General features: G+C 44.0%; 1 protein-coding gene across 3 annotated transcripts in view; it reads left to right on the forward strand.

Annotated features, from left to right (window-relative positions):
- LOC104667537 (protein PMS2CL-like) overlaps positions 1–17,986 on the forward strand; it is a 1,213,215-nt gene that overhangs the window by 1,146,602 nt on the left and 48,627 nt on the right. The window contains exons 1-3 of one of the 3 annotated variants that reach the window (XM_030932235.1): positions 10,367–10,380; positions 12,883–13,020; positions 16,863–16,941. In XM_030932235.1, coding sequence (XP_030788095.1) covers positions 12,953–13,020; positions 16,863–16,941 — 147 coding nt within the window. In that variant the 5' untranslated portion in view covers positions 10,367–10,380; positions 12,883–12,952. Of the gene's footprint in view, positions 1–10,366; positions 10,381–12,689; positions 13,021–16,862; positions 16,942–17,986 lie in introns of those variants that run through there. The other 2 variants (XM_030932234.1, XM_030932233.1) reach the window with 2 other exon arrangements.

Below are 17,986 nucleotides of genomic sequence, written 5' to 3' on the forward strand. Positions count from 1 at the left end.
TACAAAGAGGGGAAGAAGAAAGAGGGGCTGGCATTGAAAGAGAGATGAGATCACCTTCTCAACACTGCCACACTGGGGATTAAGTTTCAGCAGGAGTTTCAGATAAACACTGCCATTATAGCCACCCCCCTTCTCATGCCGCCCAGGCTTGGACCCCAGCCTGCCCTGCACCCTAACAACATAGCCATAGGACATGAGCCCCAGGGCCTCCTACCCCCTGCCACACTCAGGAGTCCCACCCAGTCTTCCTGAAAGGCTCCCACTCTTCCTTCTTCTCTTACAGGCAGAATGGCCCTACCTCACATACCCCTCCTTCCTGTTCAAATCAGGTACCCCTTCTCCCTCCTTTTTTTAGGATGGCAAAGACTTGAGCACTTTTTTTTTTTTTTTTCCAGACAGAATCACGCTCTGTTGCCTAGGCTGGAGTGCAATGGCACGATCTCAGCTCATGCAACCTCCGCTTACCAGGTTCACCGATTCTCCTGCCTCAGCCTCCCAAGTAGCTGGCATTACAGGCGCATGCCACCACGTCCAGCTAATTTTTTTGTATTTTTAGTAGAGACAGGGTTTTGCCATGTTGTCCAGGCTGGTCTCAAACTCCTGACCTCAGGTGATCCACCTGCCTCAGCCTCCCAAAGTGATGGGATTACAAGCATGAGCCACCCTGGGCATGAGCCGCCCTGACTTGAATGTATTTAAATCCTGATAAGGAAAATCTAAGAGGGAGAAGCTGAAGGTAGGAAAGAAAAGGGATCCTCACCAGTGGAAGGATTTTATGCTTCAGCATCCTATCCAAGGGTGGGGTGGATATAGGTACACGCAGAGAAGAGCGTGGGGGAAGCAGGTTAGGGGAAAGTAAAGAGGAGCATTGACCAGAGAAACAACATGGAAGATTTGCCTACAGAATGGAACTCACCAGCCCATTGTCGTGTGATGTAACCTGTACTTATTCAAGGACAGCTTGGACAGTTTTGTTTTATTTGAGACTGGGTCTCCTGTGTTACCCAGGATGGAGTGCAGTGGCGCAATCATGGCTCATTGCAACCCTGCCTCTCAGGCTCAAGTGATTGTCCTACCTTAACCTCTAAGTACCTGGGACCACAGCTGTGGACCACCAGCTGTCTTTTTATATTTTTAGTAGAGATGGGGTGTCCCCATGTTGCCCAGGCTAGCCTTGAACTCCTAAGCTCAAGCGATCCATCCCCCTCAGCCTCCCACAGTGCTAGGATTACAGGTGTGAGCCGCTGCACCCTGCCAACAGTTTTTCTTTTCCCTACTCTTTAATCTGTCAGTAAGTGTTTTGTTTCCACCACTGTACCAGTTTATGAAAGTCAGAGAGAATGAAAATAAATTCTGCCTATTTACCACTGCCTATTCTTTTTTTTTCTTTTTTCTGAGACATAGTCTCACTCTTTCACCCAGGCTGGATTGCAGTGGTACAGTCTCGGCTCACTGCAACCTCCGCCTCCCGGGTTCAAGCCATTCTCCTGCCTCAGCCTCCTGAGTAGCTGGGATTGCAGGCGTGTGCCGCTATACCTGGCTAATTTTTTTATTTTTAGTACAGATGGGGTTTCACCGTGTTGGCCAGGCTGGTCTCGAACTCCTGACCTCAAAGGATCCACCCGCCTTGGCCTCCCAAAGTTTTGGGATTACAGGCGTGAGCCACCGCACCCAGCTGCCACTATCTATTGTTCACCATGCTGGGAAGAAAGCTGAAGATGTGTTAAAATGGCATTTGGGGATTGCCTGTCTCGTGTATTCTTACTTTCCATTTACAGAAGTAACCTCTCGCTTTCTCAATTTTTAGGCCTTTTCTGATGACATTAAAAAATGGCAGGAGCTATCACCAGAAACCGGTGGAAAAAGGAAGAGAAAAGAAATGAACCAGTACTCTTACATCGATTTCGAGTAGAACAAGGTAATGCAAACTGTGTTGCTGGCAGTGTGTAGCTGCAACACTGTATCTTTTCTTCTTCACAGTCAGTGAAGGAAGCGGTGCTACAAGTGTCTGCCCAGCATCTGGCCAGGCCAGTCCAAGGAGTGACTGACAGGAACTATTTTCTCAGCACATCAAAATTTTCAGAAAGTGGCTGCACTTGTTGGCTTCCTTCTTCCTACTTAAGATAAACCATGGCAGGAAAATTTTGTGTGGTAGAAAACTCATGTGTGAGAAGGTATTTGAGTATGCTGTTAAGCTTGGGGAAAAAACTGGTCTTCAAGGTTTGATGAGAATTGGCTGTGTTGTTAGGTAAAAACTACCCAGACTTATGAATGAGGCCTTACTGCAGAGGGTCACTTATGCAACTGAGAGAATGGCCAGTAGCCACATGTTTCTCCAAAATTCTGTCATTCTTATTGATGAAATAACTGCTGAAAACCCTTTTGAAGAGGTTACTTCAGGTCTCATCCCCAGAAATATAAACTTGAGTTTTATAACAACTCAGATTTTGTCTGAGTTGCTTCCACCCAGTAAAGGAATTACTACAACTTTTCTAGAGATCATCCCTTTCTGTTACGTGTGCACTTAATTACCACACTTGATTTCAGGTATGACTAAGTGGGAATTCAGGTAACTATAAAGTTGGAAAGTGTTTGTATTTGTATTTGTATTTACTTTTTTTTTTTTTTTTTTTTTTTTTTTTTTTTGGAGACGGAGTCTTGCTGTGTCGCACAGGCTGGAGTGCTGTGGCGCAATCTCAGCTCACTGCAAGCTCTGGTTCCCGGGTTCACACCATTCTCCTGCCTCAGCCTCCCAAGAAGCTGGGACTACAGGTGCCCACCACCACACCCGGCTAATTTTTTGAATTTTTTAGTAGAGACGGAGGCCTTGGCCTCCCAAAGTGCTGGGGTTACAGGCATGAGCCACCGTGCCCCGCAGTATTTGTATTTACTATGAACTTTTCAGGATCTAAAAGCAAATCCCTTAGGCTATGACTCCTGAGGTTCCTAAGCCAGTCTGTGGAGCAGCGCTCTGCTGACATGACATTCTCCTGGCCTGTGGCAGAATGTAGAACTAGGGGCAGTGTGCAGGTGGTTTTCATTCAGCCAAATTTACCCACAGTTCAGAACAGGCATCCTTGTTTGTTTCTGACTTTAGTGGTGGAGAAAGTGCTACTTTGCAAGATAGTTGACTCCCTTGTTGGTCAGCTCCATCTTTTAGACAGTTCTTCCTTTGTATTAAGTCAGTGTGTACTTCCTGAAGTTCCCTGCCGTGGTTGTAGTTCTTGCCTGTGGAGAGACAGATTCTGGCTGTTACCCCTTCGTCAGCCTGACTGCCCTTCTCCCCTTCCCTGTGTGCCCTTCTCTAGCTTGTCAGGGTCTTTTTGAAAGTTGGGGTGTAGAAGACGGGACATCATACTCCACATGAGGTCTGCTCACATTCAGTCTTGCTCTTTTCACCCACATTGCTGTCAGGTCATATACCTCTCTCAGTTTCGCTGCATCTCACATCTTTCCCTGTTAACTTCATTTTATTTGATTCAGTCCCTTGTTTTAGGTATAGCACTTTAATTTAGATGCTGAGTCTTAAATTTAATTATCAGATAATCTTTAAGGACCCTGGAAGTATGAGATAAAAAATACACTTGATTTGTGTTAGTAGTTTAATGTTTATGACTCATACTTAGCCTTTTTTAACAGCTTTTTATAAGGACACAGGCTAAGAATCCCTCGTCTGTTCTAGGCATCCCATTTTTTCCTATTCAGTTTCTTTTCCATCTAAGCACTGCTCTTTGGGCTATAATTGCTTGACTCAGAGTGAGACAGGGTTCTCCCTCCTCTGTCCTTTTTATGATCCTTCAGGAAAGTAAATTAGAGGGAAGTGTGTAGACTTAATTGCATTTATTTTTAAAAATAAAGGACTGAGGCGGGGCGCGGTGGCTCACGCCTGTAATCCCAGCACTTTGGGAGGCCGAGGCGGGCGGATCACGAGGTCAGGAGATCGATATCATCCTGGCTAACACAGTGAAACCCCATCTCTACTAAAAATACAAAAAAATTAGCCAGGTGTGGTGGTGGGCACCTGTAGTCCCAGCTACTTGGGAGGCTGAGGCTGGAGAATGGCATGAGCCTGGGAGGCAGAGCTTGCAGTAAGCCGAGATCATGCCACTGCACTCTAGCCTGGGCAACAGAGCAAGACTCTGTCTCTAAAAAAGTAAATAAATAAAGTTAAAGGACTGAAAATAAATCTTACTACTTTAACATGATAAACTACAAAAAGAACTGAGTAAAGATGAAAGAAATAATAGAGGGTGGAATTTTTTTTAAATTTGTAGCGTTGATAATTATAACTAACATTTGTTTAGCACTTAATATGTACCACTCACTTTTCTAAGTGCTTTAATGGATTAATTCGTTTATGTTTCAAATAACCTTATGAGATGTATGTGCCATTATTATCATTTTGTAGGGAAAAAACTGAAGCACAGAGAGGTTAAGTAACTTAGCACATGTTACACAGCTAGCAAGTAGCTGAGCTGGGAATCTGGCTTCAAAACTTACTCTCTAATCGTGTGCTTTTCTATTCTCATAATACCAAAAACTGGTTTTGTTTTGTTTTTAATTTTGAGACGGAGTCCACTTCCCAAGCTCAAGCAGTTCTCCTGCCTCAGCCTCTCAAGTAGCTGGGATTAATTACAGGTGTGTGCCATCATGCTCGGCTAATTTTTGTGTTTTTAGTAGAGACGGGGTTTCACCATGTTGTACAGGTTGCTCTCGAACTCCTGACCTCAGGTGATGCGCCGTCCTCGGCCTCCCGAAGTGCTGGGATTATAGGCTTGAGCCACTGCGCCTGGCCCCAAAAACTGGTTTTCTGAAGAAAAAGTTTGAATTTAAAAAAATGTGAGAATGAGCAAGAGAAAAGGAGAATCAAAATAAAATGTATTAGGAACCAGATAGTAAATGTTAAAATCAAGAGATTACCAAGAACAGACAAGAGTACATTGAAAATCAGGATGAGATAAAGTTTTCTAGGAAAATATAAATTGGTCAGGCATTGTGGCTCACACCTGTAATCCCAGCACTTTGGGAGGCCAAGGCTGGTGGATGGTTTGAGCCCAGGACTTCAAGACCAGCCTGGACAACACGGGAAAAATCCCATCTCTAAAAAAATACAAAAAAATTAACTGGGCGTGGTGGCATCTGCCTTTATAGTCCCACCTCCTCAGGAGGCTGAGGCAGGAGGATCACCTGAGCCCAGGAGTCGAGGCTGTAGTGATCTATGAATGTGCCACTGCACTCCAGCCTGAGCAACAGAGCGGGACTCTGTCTCCAAAAAGAAAATCATAATTTGCCAAATCAGCGAAAGATATATAGAACCAGGCCGGGCGCGGTGGCTCAAGCCTGTAATCCCAGCACTTTGGGAGGCCGAGATGGGCGGATCACGAGGTCAGGAGATTGACACCATCCTGGTTAACACGGTGAAACCCCGTCTCTACTAAAAAATACAAAAAAACTAGCTGGGCGAGGTGGCGGGCGCCTGTAGTCCCAGCTACTCGGGAGGCTGAGGCAGGAGAATGGCGTAAAAAAACCCGGGAGGCAGAGCTTGCAGTGAGCTGAGATCCGGCCACTGCACTCCAGCCTGGGCGACAGAGCGAGACTCCGTCTCAAAAAAAAAAAAAAATATATATATATATATATATAGAACCTAAACAGATCAATTATATGTCTGATATTTGTCATTCTGCTCTCTTTTATTCTCATGTTATAATATATTGTGGTGAATCTAGAAATACAAAACCTAAACAGATCAATTATATGTCTGATATTTGTCATTCTACTCTCTTTTATTCTTATGTTGTAATATATTGTGGTGAATCTAGGTACTATTCCTTCAGCCCCTTATATGTTTGAATGCTTTCAAAATAAAAATGGTTGAAAAACATATGACACATTTGCACCCACCAGAATGGCTAAAATTAAAAACCAAGGATAGGTGTTGTAAGGACATGGGAGAGACTGGAACTCACATGCATTGCTGATGGAGGAAGGGTGTAAACTGGTACAACCACTTTGGAACACTGGCATTATTTTCTAAAGCTGGAAGTAAGCCTATCCCGTGATCTGGCAATTCCCAGGTAAATTGCGGACATACATTCACCAACAAATGGCTATAAGCAGCACTATTCAGATTAACCCAAAACAGTAAACCCAAATGTCCTCAGTAGTGAAATAGATAATAAATTGTGGTATAATCACATAGTATACTAGTGACAGAATAGGAGATGCCTTCCAATTGGAGCATAAAAAGAGGGAAGAACCAGAAAGGTCAAAAAATGGATGGTAGGATATTGGCAAATGGTAAGAAACGCAGTCTTCCCAAATTCTCTCTTTCCCAGAGAGAAACCCAGTCTTCTCTCTGGCGGTACGTTTCATGACTTCTCTACCACACTCTCTTCTATAGAGTGTGGTAGAGAAGTCATGAAACGTACCGCCAGAGAGAAGGTGGAGGATGAGGCCGGGAAGAATGGACATGGCTGGCCCAGATTCCTAATACACAGTTGTCCTGCATGCTTTTGCATTGTCCGTATATCTTCTAGGTGACATAAAAATAGAAAGAGGATGTTCTTTCTTGAAAATAAGCGACGACATTGTAGGTCCTATGACCGGCGTGCTCTCCTTCCAGCTGTGCAACAAGAGCAGGAGTTCTATGAGCAGAAAATCAAAGAGATGGCAGAGGTAGGAAGATGTGCTCTGGTCTTGGGGTGTGTTTCTGGGATTCTGGTTTGCTCTTAGGGTTTAGTTAGTTCAAAACTGTCTTTAAGATTTCCCTTTTCTTCAGAGTGGTGAATTTGGATATATGCAAGGTTTTTAAAAAGAAAAAAACCTGGGTTTTGTCATAATACTTAGGTTTGTGGTTTCATAAATCAGATTTATGTTAGAAAATTTTAATTGGAGCTTAGTGTATCTATTTTACTTCCTTCCTCCAGCCTCAGTTCCATTTTGCTCTTTAATTTTTCTACATATAGTATCAAATGTGCAAGTCAGCTGGAATGTATATATTGATTGTTTAATAAGTGTCTTCTAAACCATTGGCTCCCAAAGTGTGACCCAGAGATCCCTGGGTTTCCCAAGACTCTTCTTGGGGGTCTACAAGGTCAAACCTCTTATAACTATACTAAGACATTACAGTGACCCTTGAGCAACATGAGAGTTAGGAGTGCTTCCCCCTGTGCAGTTGAAAGTCTGCATATAATGTTTGATTGCCCCAAAACTTCACTGTGAACAGCCTGCTGTTGACAGGAAGCCTTACCCGTAACAGTCGATGAACACGTTTGGTATGTTCTGTGTATTACATGCTGTATTCTTACAGTAAGGTAAGCTAGAGAAAAGAAAATGTTATTAAGAAAATGATAAGGAAAATATATTTAGTATTCATTAAATGATACTGTGGATCAGCATGAGAAGGTCTTTATCTTCATGGTCTTCACATTGAGTAGGCTGAGGAGGAGGGGTGTGCTAGTTTTGCTGTCTCAGGGTGGCAGAAGCAGAAGAAAATGAGCACATAAGTGGGTCCCCACAGTTCACACCTCTGTTGATCAAGGTCAGCTGTATTTGCTTTTTCACCATATTGAATTTGTACCAGCAGAACCAAAGCAGTGGTGCCTTGGCATGAATCAGACATCAGATGGCATAGAGCCATCCTCATAATCTTTGTATTCTTCACCACCATGCACTAACATTTTTAAGACATGCCAGTTTCACCTAAAAATGTCTTTGATAAAGCAGTAAAAATTATTTTACCAAATTTTGACCCTTGAAAACATCTTTTCAATATTCTGTGTAATAAAATGAAGTCTTCATAAAGTGCTTCCGCCACATCCAGGATATGAAGCTTGTCTTATATCCAGGTATGAGGAAGGCGCTTGTGCAATTGAGCCACAAAGCAGCTGCATTGGCCACTTTTTACTTGGAAAAAAAGTGACAGAAAAACTGTGATTATTCAAAATTAGGTATTTGGCAGGCATTTTCTCAAAAATGAATGAAGTGATTATTTTTGACCAAAATTCTAGATTTTAAGCAGAAATTAGAATTTATTATCTTTTTTTTTTTTTTTTTTTTTTTTTTTTTTTGAGACGGAGTCTTGCTCTGTCGCCCGGCTGGAGTGCAGTGGCCGGATCTCAGCTCACTGCAAGCTCCGCCTCCCGGGTTTACGCCATTCTCCTGCCTCAGCCTCCCGAGTAGCTGGGACTACAGGCGCCCGCCACCTCACCCGGCTAGTTTTTTGTATTTTTTAGTAGAGACGGGGTTTCACCATGTTAGCCAGGATGGTCTCGATCTTCTGACCTCGTGATCCGCCCGTCTCGGCCTCCCAAAGCGCTGGGATTACAGGCTTGAGCCACCGCGCCCGGCCGAATTTATTATCTTAATCCATCTGTTACAGAATGACATTCATTAATATCACCAATCTTATCAGATTAAGTATTTTTCCATAAAATAAGGAAAGATAAACCAAAGACTAACAATAATGGTTATATATAAACAAAGTGGGGGGCCAGGTGCAGTGGCTCACACCTATAATCCCAGCACTTTTTTTCTATTTGTAGAGCCTGGGTTTCCCCATGTTGTCCAGGCTGGTCTTGAAATTCTGGCCGCAAGCCTTCCTCCCAACGCAGCCAGCCAAATTGTTGGGGTTACAGGCACACACCACCATGCCCTGCCAACTTTATTTTCTTTTCTCTGATAAAAGTCTTGGTTCTTAATGACATTAATAACATTATTTTTGTCAGATTATATCTGAGAATATAAAATTAAAATATTTTAAAGTCACTTGAAATATGTCTTGGTGCTTACGCCATTAAGTTGATAAACAAGTTTATAGGCACAGTGGCTTATGCATGTAATCCCAGCACTTTGGGAGGCCAAGGCAGGCGATCAGTTGAGGCCAGGAGTTCAAGACCAGCCTGGCCAACATGGCAAAACTCTGTCTCTACTAAAAATACAAAATTAGCTGGGCATGTAATCCTCCAGGTAGCTGCCTGAACCTGGGAGGTCGAGGTTGGTTGTAGTGAGCCAAAATCATGCCACTGCACTCCAGCCTGGGCAACAGAGCAAGACTCTATTTCAAAAAACAAGCAAACAAAAAAAAAGTTTCTTTATTTCTGTTTATTTTGAACTTTTAGAGAGTTGGTTTTGTTTTTTTAACTAATTTTGTAAAAAAAAAAATATTAGTTCTGAAATCAAAACTATAAAACAAGGAATATTCAGAAAAATCTAGCTTTTGTCCTGTCTCTTTCTCCTACTTTCCTTTGTTTGTTTTTTGAGATGGAGTCTCCCTCTGTCACCCAGGCTGGAAGTGCAGTGGCAGGATCTCGGCTCACTGCAACCTCTGACTCCTGGGTTCAAGGGATTCTCCTGCCTCAGCCTCCTAAGTAGCTGGGATTACAGGCACACGCCACCATGCCTGGCCAATTTTTGTATTTTTAGTAGAGACGGGGTTTCGCCATGTTGACCAGGCTGGTCTCAAACTCCTGACCTCAAGCGATCCATCCACCTTGGCCTCTCAAAGTACTGGGATTATAGGTGTGAGCCACTGCACCTGGCCCCCCACTTTGTTTATATATAACCGTTATTGTTAGTCTTTGGTTTATCTTTCCTTTATGGAAAAACAAATTGTATACTATTTTTATTTACCCATCTGTCTTATCCAGATAGTAGCAGACTTTTCCAGGCGTAGTAGCTCACACCTGTAGTCCCAGCTACTCGGGAAGCTGAGGCGGGAGGATCTCTTGAGCCTGGGAGGTTGAGGCTGCAGTGAGCCAGGATCACACCACTGCACTCCAGCCTGGGCAAGAGTGAGACGCTGTCTCACAAATAATTTAATGTAATCCCAAATGGTGGCAGACTCTTCTGTGACTGCATTTTTCGTTTAACCGTGCATCCTGGCAATCACTCTATGGCAATTCATAGGGATTTTCTCTTTCCTTTTTTAAACTGGCTGGTACACCATTTTATGTAATACCACAGTTTATTCAGTCATTCCCCTGTTGCTGGACATTTAGGGTTGTTTCCAGGTTTTCGCTATTATAAATAGCGCCATGATTTAAGTTTGTGCATACATCATTCCTTGTTTCTGCCCACGTGCATCTTTGGGCTAGACTCTTGGAAGTGGCATTGATGACTCTTTGCCAGTGTCCCGCCAGTGTGGTTGTCCTGCTTTGCATTTTCACCAGTAACGTGTGAGGGTGCCCACTACCACACAGCCTCGCCAACGAAGTCTATTGTCAAACATAGTTTTCGTTTGTTTGTTTGTTTTTTGAGACAGAGTTTCACTCTTGTTGCCCAGGCTAGAGTGCAACAGGGCGATCTCAGCTCACTGCAACCTCTGCCTTCCGTGTTCAAGTGATCTTCCTGCCTCAGCCTCCCAAGTAGCTGGGATTACAGGTGTACACCACCATGCCCAGCCGATTTTGTATTTTTAGTAGAGACGGGGTATCTCCATGTTGGTCAGGCTGGTCTCGAACTTTTGATCTCATGTGATCTGGATGCCTCAGCCTACCAAAGTGCTGGGATTACAGGCATGAGCCATCCCGCCCAGCCAAACTTAGTTTTTATTTGTTCAGTTTGTTTTTGTTGATGCTATTCTTTGCTATTCAAAGTGTTTTGTGTGTCAGCCTTTTCCCTTATTTAAACTACATTTTGAGTCATACTGAAGAAAAATTGTCCTGTATTTTCTAGCTCTTTCATCCACTTACAGTTTATTCACAGGTAACTTTTTTTTTTTTTTTTTTTTTTTGAGACGTAGTCTTGGTCTGTTGCCCGGGCTGGGGTGCAGTGGCCGGATCTCAGCTCACTGCAAGCTCTGCCTCCCGGGTTTTTTTACGCCATTCTCCTGCCTCAGCCTCCTGAGTAGCTGGGACGACAGGCGCCCGCCACCTCGCCCGGCTAGCTTTTTGTATTTTTTTTTTAGTAGAGACGCGGTTTCACCGTGTTAGCCAGGATGGTCTGGATCTCCTGACCTCGTGATCCGCCCATCTCGGCCTCCCAAAGTGCTGGGATTACAGGCTTGAGCCACTGCGCCTGGCCATCACAGGTAACTTTTTGAACTGCTAAACTCTGTAATCGAAGAGATCACAGTACTGGAGTTATGTTTATGGAAAAAATACTAAATGGTTAGTGTCATTTTTACTAAATTTATGTCTGATTGTGTGCTTTTTTTGTTCTTCAGCATGAATACTTAGCTTACCCTGCAGATGAATGAAGAATAGTATCAAAAGGTAGTTTGAAATCTCACCTTGTTTATTCTGGACATTTTCATGGGCTGTTTTCTCTTACCATGTTTTGTCAGCATTTTTGATGGCAAATTTGTTTTTGGATAACCTCCTGTTGATTTGCTGAGTTTGCAGTTCAGCTAAGTTATAGTCAGATACATGATCTAGTATAGTCACTCTTATACCACACTGAATCAGAATTGAGGGGGAGATTATAGATGTTCCCATTAAAAATCATTACCTGACGTTCATTAGATGGACTCATAAAGGAAAGTTTACAACTTAGATACCACTTTAAAGTTAAAAGAAAGAGATATGTCTAACCTCAGGGCAAGATGGGTTTCTGTATGGTGTCTGCCGCCCTCATACAGTGAGCTTTATTTATTTATTTATTTATTTTTTTCAAACGGAGTCTTGCTCTGCCACCAAGGCTGAAGTGCACTGCAACCTCTGCCTCCTGCGTTCAAGCGATTCTCCTGTCTCAGCCTCCCAAGTACCTGGAACTACCGGCATGTGCCACCATGTCCAGCTAATTTTTGTGTTTTTAGTAGAGACAGGGTTTCACCGTGTTGGCCAGGCTGGTCTCAAACTCCTAACCTCAGGTGATCCATCCATCTCAGCCTTCCAAAGTGCTGGGAACAGGTGTGAGCCACTATGCCCGGCTAGTGACCTTTTCTAATGTGGTATTAAGAATGAGCTGGTGGCCAGGCATCGTGGGTCGTGCCTGTAATCTCAGCACTTTGAGAGGCTGAGATGGGAGGATTGCTTGAGCCCAGGAGTTTGAGACCAACCTGGTCAACATAGCAACACCCCATTTCTAATAAAAATTAAAAATAAATAAATGAAAGAATGGCACTGGATGCGGTGGCTCACACCTGTAATCCTAGCACTTTGGGAGGCCAGGGTGGGTAAATCACAAGGTCAGGGGTTCGAGACCAGCCTGGCCAACATGGTGAAACCCCGTCTCTACTAAAAATACAAAAAATTAGCTGGGCATAGTGGCAGGCGCTTGTAATCCCTGCTACTCAGGAGGCTGAAGCAAGAGAATTGCTTAAACCTGGGAGGTGGAGGTTGCAGTGAGCTGAGATTGTGCCTTCAGCCTGGGCAACAGAGTGAGACTCTGTCTCAAAAAAAAAAAGAATGAGTTGGTGATTGGATCAGTTGCTATAGTTAATAAAAGGAGTCAGTAGCTTGGTACATTACTTGAGGTTGCTGCTTTAATTAGCTTCATTAGTCCCTTAAAATAAAGCTCAGAGTTGGATACGACCAGTCCTTATGACAAGAACAAAATCCAGCTTTTGAAAGCATTTTGGGTAATATCTCTTGTGTTCCTTATCTTTGCTTTTTATAATCACGTTAGCATCTGAGTACAGATGTTCTAGTTCCCTTTGCACCATGGGATTGAATATAACTTTATACAAAGAATTACTCTAAAGAATACCAGATAAAACCCATGAAAACGTTGCTGTTTTAGGTATGGATTACTATTGTTCTAGTATCTTGAGCTAGATTTATATAGCACGAAACAGCATATCATTGTTTTATGGCCCCTAAAATGCGTTGCTTTTTACCTCAGAATTTGTGTGGGGGGTGGGAGAGAGATGAGGATGGGAGACAAGGCTCTCCCTCTGCTTAAGTGCAGGACATTTCATGTGTGTTTCTTGACTGCCTGCAGGACGGCCAGCTGATTGAGTGTCGCTGCTGCTATGGGGAATTTCCATTCGAGGAGCTGACGCAGTGCACAGATGCTCACTTGTTCTGCAAAGAGTGTCTCATCAGATACGCCCAAGAGGCAGTCTTTGGATCTGGAAAGGTAAGAACTGTGTAATACGTCCCATGTATATAGGACACATTCCTGGAGTCTAAGGAGACCATGTTGATAGGTAAGTGTAAGTGCCTCTTTCAGGGTGAGGTGGAATTCTGCTGGTGTGCTTATGTGTGCATTACCTGTTGTGTGTGATTATGTGGGTTCTCTAAGCACAGCAGATTTCTTTTCAGGGAGCAGTAGAATTCTTCCACGCCCCCATACCTAGCTGCAGAGGAGCACCCGCTTCACTCATCTTCTTCTTCATAATCAGAGGGAGGGTTACCTCCGAAGGAGAGAACGTTGCAGCCTATTGGATTAAATATATATTAAAATAACATAACTTACTTTACACAAGATAATATTTCTCTCTCCAAAGTCAGTTTCTCTGGATACCAGCATATAACAAACACAGTATGGGAATTTTACATTGTTTTACACCACTAAGTTTGTGGTATTTTGTTCCAGCAGCAATAGAAATCTAACACAGTGATTAAGAACATGACTTTTTGCCCGGGTGCAGTGGCTCACGCCTGTAATCCTAGCACTTTGGGAGGCTGAGGCAGGTGGATCACCTGAGGTCAAGAGTTTGAGACCAGCTAGTCAACATGGTGAAACCTTGTCTCTACAAAAAATACAAAAATTACCTGGGCATAGTGGCTCACACCTGTAGTCAAGCTGCTCAGGAGGCTGAGGTGGGAGCCACTGCATTTCAACCTGGGCAACAGAGTAAGACCCCATCTCAAAAAGCGGGGGGGCTTTTTACATCCCCAACCATACGTAAGACACATTGACATCTGTCTGGCATATGCTAAGAACTTGCCAAAAAGTACCTAACTTAGGTCTAATCATGAGACAAATCAAATTGAGAGACACTCTACAAACTTACTGGCCAGTACTTTTCAAAAGTGTCAGGGCTGTAAAAGACCAAGAAATACTGAGAAACTCAGGTTGGAAGAGACTAAGGAGACATGACGACTAGATGCCTTGTGGGATCCTGGGCCAGAAGAGAAGACATGAGTGGAAAGACTGGTCCCATTAATGGTAGCAGACCACTGTCAACTTCCTGGTTTTGACATAAGATGTTAACATTAGGGGCCGGGCATGGTGGCTCACACCTGTAATACCAGCACTTTGGGAGGCCAAGGTGGGCGGATCACCTGAGGTCAGGAGTTCAAGACCAGCCTGACCAACATGGAGAAACCCCATCTCTACTAAAAATACAAAATTAGCCAGGCCTGGTGGCACGTGCCTATAATCTCAGCTACTGGGAAGGCTGAGGCAGGAGAACGGGTTGAATCCGGGAGGCAGAGGTTGTGGTGAGCTCAGATTGTGCCGTTGCTCTCCAGCCTGGGCAACAAGAGGGAAACTGCATCTCAAAAAAAGAAAAAGAAATAGGCCAGGTGCGGTGGCTCATGCCTGTAATCCCAGCACTTTGGGAGGCTGAGTTGGGCAGATCACTTGAGGTGAGGAGTTAGAGACCAGCCTGGCCAACATGGGGAACCCCCCCATCTGCACTAAAAATACAAAAATTAGCCAGGTGTGGTGGTGGGTGCCTGTAATCCAGCTACTCAGGAGGCTGAGTGAGCCAAGATCGCGCCACTGCACTCCAGCCTTGGGGACAGGGCAAGACTCTGTCTCAGAAAAATCAATCAATAAATAAAGTTTCTGTTTTTTCAAAGACAATGACCTTTGGAGTCAAGCAGAATGCATTGGGCCATGCCCCCCATCAGCCATACCAGCTCTGTGATCTTGAGTAAATTAAATGCCTCAAGCCTCAGTTTCTTCCTCTGTAAAATGGAAATAATCATAGCATTGTGTTGAAAGCTAAATGAGGTGATGAGTTTAATGAACTTATTGTTTGACACGTGGTAAATGCCTCATAAATTTTAGCTAGTTATTTTTAGGATGTGTTTTTCCATTTGTTTTCTTTGGTGTCTGTCTTTCATTCATGTGGGACGCATTCCTCCTGTCTGACACTCGTTGTTCATGTTAAAGAGCTGTTGGAAAGCTGTGTGAGTAGTGGGGCTTATAGAGCAGTGGGTTTGACTGTAGGTGCCTGGGAGCCAGTTAGCTTGTATATTATAAACCTGAATGGCCCTTAAGTCTCTTCCCTGGGGTGATTCAGTCTGCCTCCTGCCTAGTGGGTGTGAGCCCATTTCCCAACATTCTGAAACTGAGTGGGAGGAAGGGGCTGGAGAATTCTCTGTTCATTATGCAGACTTCATTTCAGACTCTGACTTCAGGCCCCCTCAGCTCTGCTCTCCTTTATGACTGGTTCCCAGGCCAGAGCCTTGTGGTCCAGCTGTTCAGATCTTCCTCCTTTCTCTCAGAGTCAGCCAGTTCTTTCTGAAGGGGGTAGGAACTAGAGGCTCCACCCATCTCCCTGTTTTCAGTTCATTACTTTGAGTCCTCCCCCTCTCCCCACCACTCAGCTCTGCTTTCCAGAGGGTCTCCAGCTTTCTAATATCTGTAGAGGGGACCAACTTCTCCCCAGCATCTCCTTTTCAGACCCTAAGCTATGGGCTTCTCTGGTCTGCTAAGCCATTTATCCTTCCTCCACTTTCAATCTCTGTGGATTGTGATTTGGGCTGATAGAGATCCTCTAGTGATACCAAAAATGTACTGGATTTTTGTTTCATGGTTTCCATGATTTAATTGTGATTTCTTAGAGACGAACAGGCAGAGAGATCTTTGCTCTACTGTCTCAGGATCTATGTTTTTAACCACTGACGCTTTTTATTTTTCTATAAATGGTATTGATTTTTTCTTCTTTGCCTGTTCACCTTTTTCTAGTCGGAGCTCAGCTGCGTGGAAGGCAGCTGCACGTGTTCGTTCCCAACCAGTGAGCTGGAGAAGGTGCTCCCCAGACCATCCTATATAAATACTATGATTGAAAAGCCGAGGAGGAGGTTGCAGCAGCCTACGCCGACGAGCTTGTCAGGTTCGTTCTCAGGCAGAGCGTGCCATCTGCCAACCGTTCCCCATTGTGAAAACTACCTGGGCACTTGCATCAGATGATGAAAATTGAGTGTATCTTCCATGTTTTTTGGCATTTCTTGCTGCGAAATAAGATTATCAATAATGTTATTTATTTATTTTTATTTTTTAACACCTTGAAACCATTGAGTAACCAGTAATTTTGTTAATGGAAAACTGCAGCTCAAATTTCTTTCTTTCTTTCTTTCTTTTTTTTTTTTTTTTGAGATGGAATCTCACTGTCACCCAGGCTGGAGTGCAGTGGTGCAGTCTCGGCTCACTACAACCTCCGCCTCCCAAGTTCAAGCATTTCTCATGCCTCAGTCTCCCAAGTAGCGTGGATTACAGGTGTGCGCCACCACGTCCAACTTTGTTTTTTTTTTTTTTGTATTTTTGATAGAGACAGGGTTTTGCCATGTTGTCCAGGCTGGTCTCAAACTCCTGACCTCAAGTGATCCACCCACCATGGCCTCCCAAAGTGCAGGGACTACAGGTGTGAGCCACCGCTCCCGGCCTGCAGCTCAAACTTCTGTCTACATATCTTGGCACCCCCTGATCTTCTGTCCCGTAGATACAATCATGGTGCCCTGGGCTGGAGGGAAATCGGTATATGCAAGGAGTTCTCATTAAGATTGGGCTGTGTTTATTGAGTGGTTTAGATTGAGTCAGGACCGCAGGTGGTGCTTATGTTTCCTGATAAGAGCCAGCACAAAGAAGAGGCTCAATCTGTGTTTTCAGGAAATCTAAGGAGTATAAAGGGGATGTGCACGTCCAGCTCAAAACTCCATCTTCATATGGACAGCCACATGGAGCTGGAACCAAGTCAGTCTTTAATGTTTGAAGTAATGTCACTTCTGCTGTTCTGACTGTAGGTGCCCCTCCTGTAGCTTTCCTGCTCTGTTGGACAGTGATGTGAGGAGGTTCAGCTGTCCTAATCCTCGCTGCCGAAAGGTAGGGAGGCAAATTTTTTTCTAGATATATATTATGGTATTATAGGCTGCCCTCATGGCCCAGATATCTGCTGTTTACCTGACCGCTGATGTATAAGGAGGATTTGAGTGCTTTCCTTTTCATAAGCAAATGAGGATGAGTACTTTGTGAGTAAGGGTTGACATGGTTACTGAGATGGCAGCCACTCATGGCACTCCAGTTACAAAGCTCTGGATTCCCGTTTTATATCATCTTCTTTAGGACAGATACTATAATGTAAAGTGGGAAGTGTTTAGTTTCTCTTCCACTGTGTCAATATTTTTCTTGCTTGCTCTTTTCACCACCTGTGCTCAAATAACCCCCATTACCCCTCTCCCCAAACACACCTTTTGCCATTTGCAAAGTCCAGATGACGCTTCTTTGATTAAAGAACTGGGTGTCATAGCGGCATCTCCATCACATCTAGTAGGTTATTTATTTAACTGTTTCTCCTCATAAGAACTGACTGTATCAGGTGGGAACAGGTCACTGCACTCAAGGGCAGTGACCTTTATTGTCTGTCTGTGGCAGAGTTGTATCAGTATCATTGCTGTGAACTGTCCAATTCCAAGCATGTTTTCTATTAGGACGTTTTAAGCAAGACTCTAAAGTTCATGTGAGAATTGCAATGTCTCAATTATATTTAAGATTGAATTAGATTTTGTGTTCGTAACCTCCATCTGAATACACATAGCTAGCAACCTCCTGAGAGGAAACTCAGAGTATATTGTACCTATTAGAAGTGGGAGGAATTACATGTTCTTTCACACTACTGACTGCCCTGAATTTAAAACGTTAAAGCTCGTCCCCACTCACCCACCCAGTCCCCTTCATCTCCCTGTCACGTGCACACACCACACATGCACACACACCACCCATGCACTCACACCACACATGCACACACACCACACATGCACTCACACCACACATGCACACACACCACACATGCACACACACCACACATGCGCTCACACCAGTGCACTCACACCAATGCACTCACACCACACGTGCACTACTACACATGCAC

Source organism: Rhinopithecus roxellana, chromosome 6, assembly GCF_007565055.1.
Source record: "Rhinopithecus roxellana isolate Shanxi Qingling chromosome 6, ASM756505v1, whole genome shotgun sequence".
Classification (NCBI taxonomy): domain Eukaryota; kingdom Metazoa; phylum Chordata; class Mammalia; order Primates; family Cercopithecidae; genus Rhinopithecus; species Rhinopithecus roxellana.